This window comes from Antrostomus carolinensis, unplaced genomic scaffold (assembly GCF_000700745.2).
Source record: "Antrostomus carolinensis isolate BGI_N321 unplaced genomic scaffold, ASM70074v2 scaffold11747, whole genome shotgun sequence".
NCBI lineage: Eukaryota > Metazoa > Chordata > Aves > Caprimulgiformes > Caprimulgidae > Antrostomus > Antrostomus carolinensis.
This window is the reverse complement of record NW_010329532.1, coordinates 20745-22071: the sequence shown is the minus strand read 5'-3', so window position 1 is coordinate 22071 and position 1327 is coordinate 20745. Positions and strand designations below refer to the sequence as shown.

At 56.1% G+C, this 1327-nt stretch overlaps 1 protein-coding gene across 1 annotated transcript in view; it reads right to left on the bottom strand.

The window, feature by feature from the left end:
- Nucleotides 1-720: 720 nt before the first annotated feature.
- LOC104528565 (signaling lymphocytic activation molecule) overlaps nt 721-1327 on the bottom strand; it is a gene marked incomplete at its 3' end in the record, with an annotated part of 3945 nt that continues 3338 nt past the window's right edge. Inside the window, exon 5 of the mRNA XM_029086113.1 lies at nt 721-876. Within this exon, the coding sequence (XP_028941946.1) occupies nt 721-876 (156 nt within the window). The remainder of the gene's footprint in view (nt 877-1327) is intronic.

The following is a 1327-nucleotide window of genomic DNA, read 5'->3' as shown; positions in this document are numbered from 1 at the left end:
AAATAAAATAAAATATCAAAAGGAAAGAATAACTTCTGGGTTGGTTTTTTTTTCTGTGATTTTTCCCCGCTGTCATTGGACCCCGTGTGTCACCGGTGTCACCAGCTGCCACGAGCCAGGGGCTCCCTCTAGTGAAGCCGAGGCCACAGGATAAAGCCGTGGGGTGAAAATCCACGAGGCAGGGATGAAATTGGGGTGTAAATATGCTCCGGCCACACTTCCCAGGGCTCCACCGTGGTGCTGATGGGTTGACCCTTCCCTTCGAGGTACCAATTCCCTCTCCCACACTCGTGGTCCAACCCAGAGCTCTTCTCCTTGGTGCTTTGGCATCTTGCTGGCCAACTTTAGCCACCACCCAAGGAGATTTCTTGCCTTGCTTCCACCATCTCTTTGTTCCACCATCCCTCATGTCCATGGCCATCATTGTGGCCCCAAATCAGCGGCGGTTGGCACGTGCTGGAGGGTTTCACCACAATTCCCAAGGGATGAGCAGGGTTTTCCTCCAGTGGGAAGGTGGATGTTGGTGCCCAGCGAGTAGAGGTTGGGTTGGCCAAAGAGGCTCAGGCCATGGGCATCATCACACTGGCATAAACCGTTGTGGGCTCCTTGTCAGGGCTCTGCAGCAAAAATTAGGGGAGGAAAAAGGTCAACGATGTGTCCCATCAGCCATGGGGTGTCCCACAGTGATGCTCACCCAAGGTGAGGACCAGGGACTCTTACCTGCAAGAGAGGTGGGTGACTCTTCATGGAGGGTGGTTCTGTCAAGGGGTGGGGGGTTCTGCTGTGGGTCAGGGCCGTGTCTGGGGGCAGACCGGTGGCTGCGGCGTAGATGGTGGTGCAGGAGGGGTGTTCAGGGATGGGGACCCCTTTCTGCTTCTGCAGGAAGAGGGAAGGATGAGCAGCAGCAGGCAGCTCACCGTGGGGACACTTCCCTCCCTCCACCCCACATCTTCCCTCCCTCCACCCCACATGGACCCACCAGTTCTTCCCCAGTTTGCACTAGTCGGGGGGGGGGGGTTAACCCCACAGGCTGCCCCCAGAGCCACCCTGAGATACTGGGGAAGATGCAACATCCAATTTTATTCCCAGTGATTCCCAAATGAATGGTGGCCAGGTTGATCCATGGGACAGAGGGAGGAGTGATTCCAGGGAGCCCACGGCCAACCCAGTGCCCACCAGCCACAATTTCATAGAATCCCAGACTGGTTTGTATTGGAAGGGATCTCAAAGCTCATCCAGATCCATCAGCAGGGACACCTTCCACCAGACCAGGTTGCTCAAAGCCTCATCCAGCCTGGCCTTCAACACTTCCAGGGAGGAGCAGCCA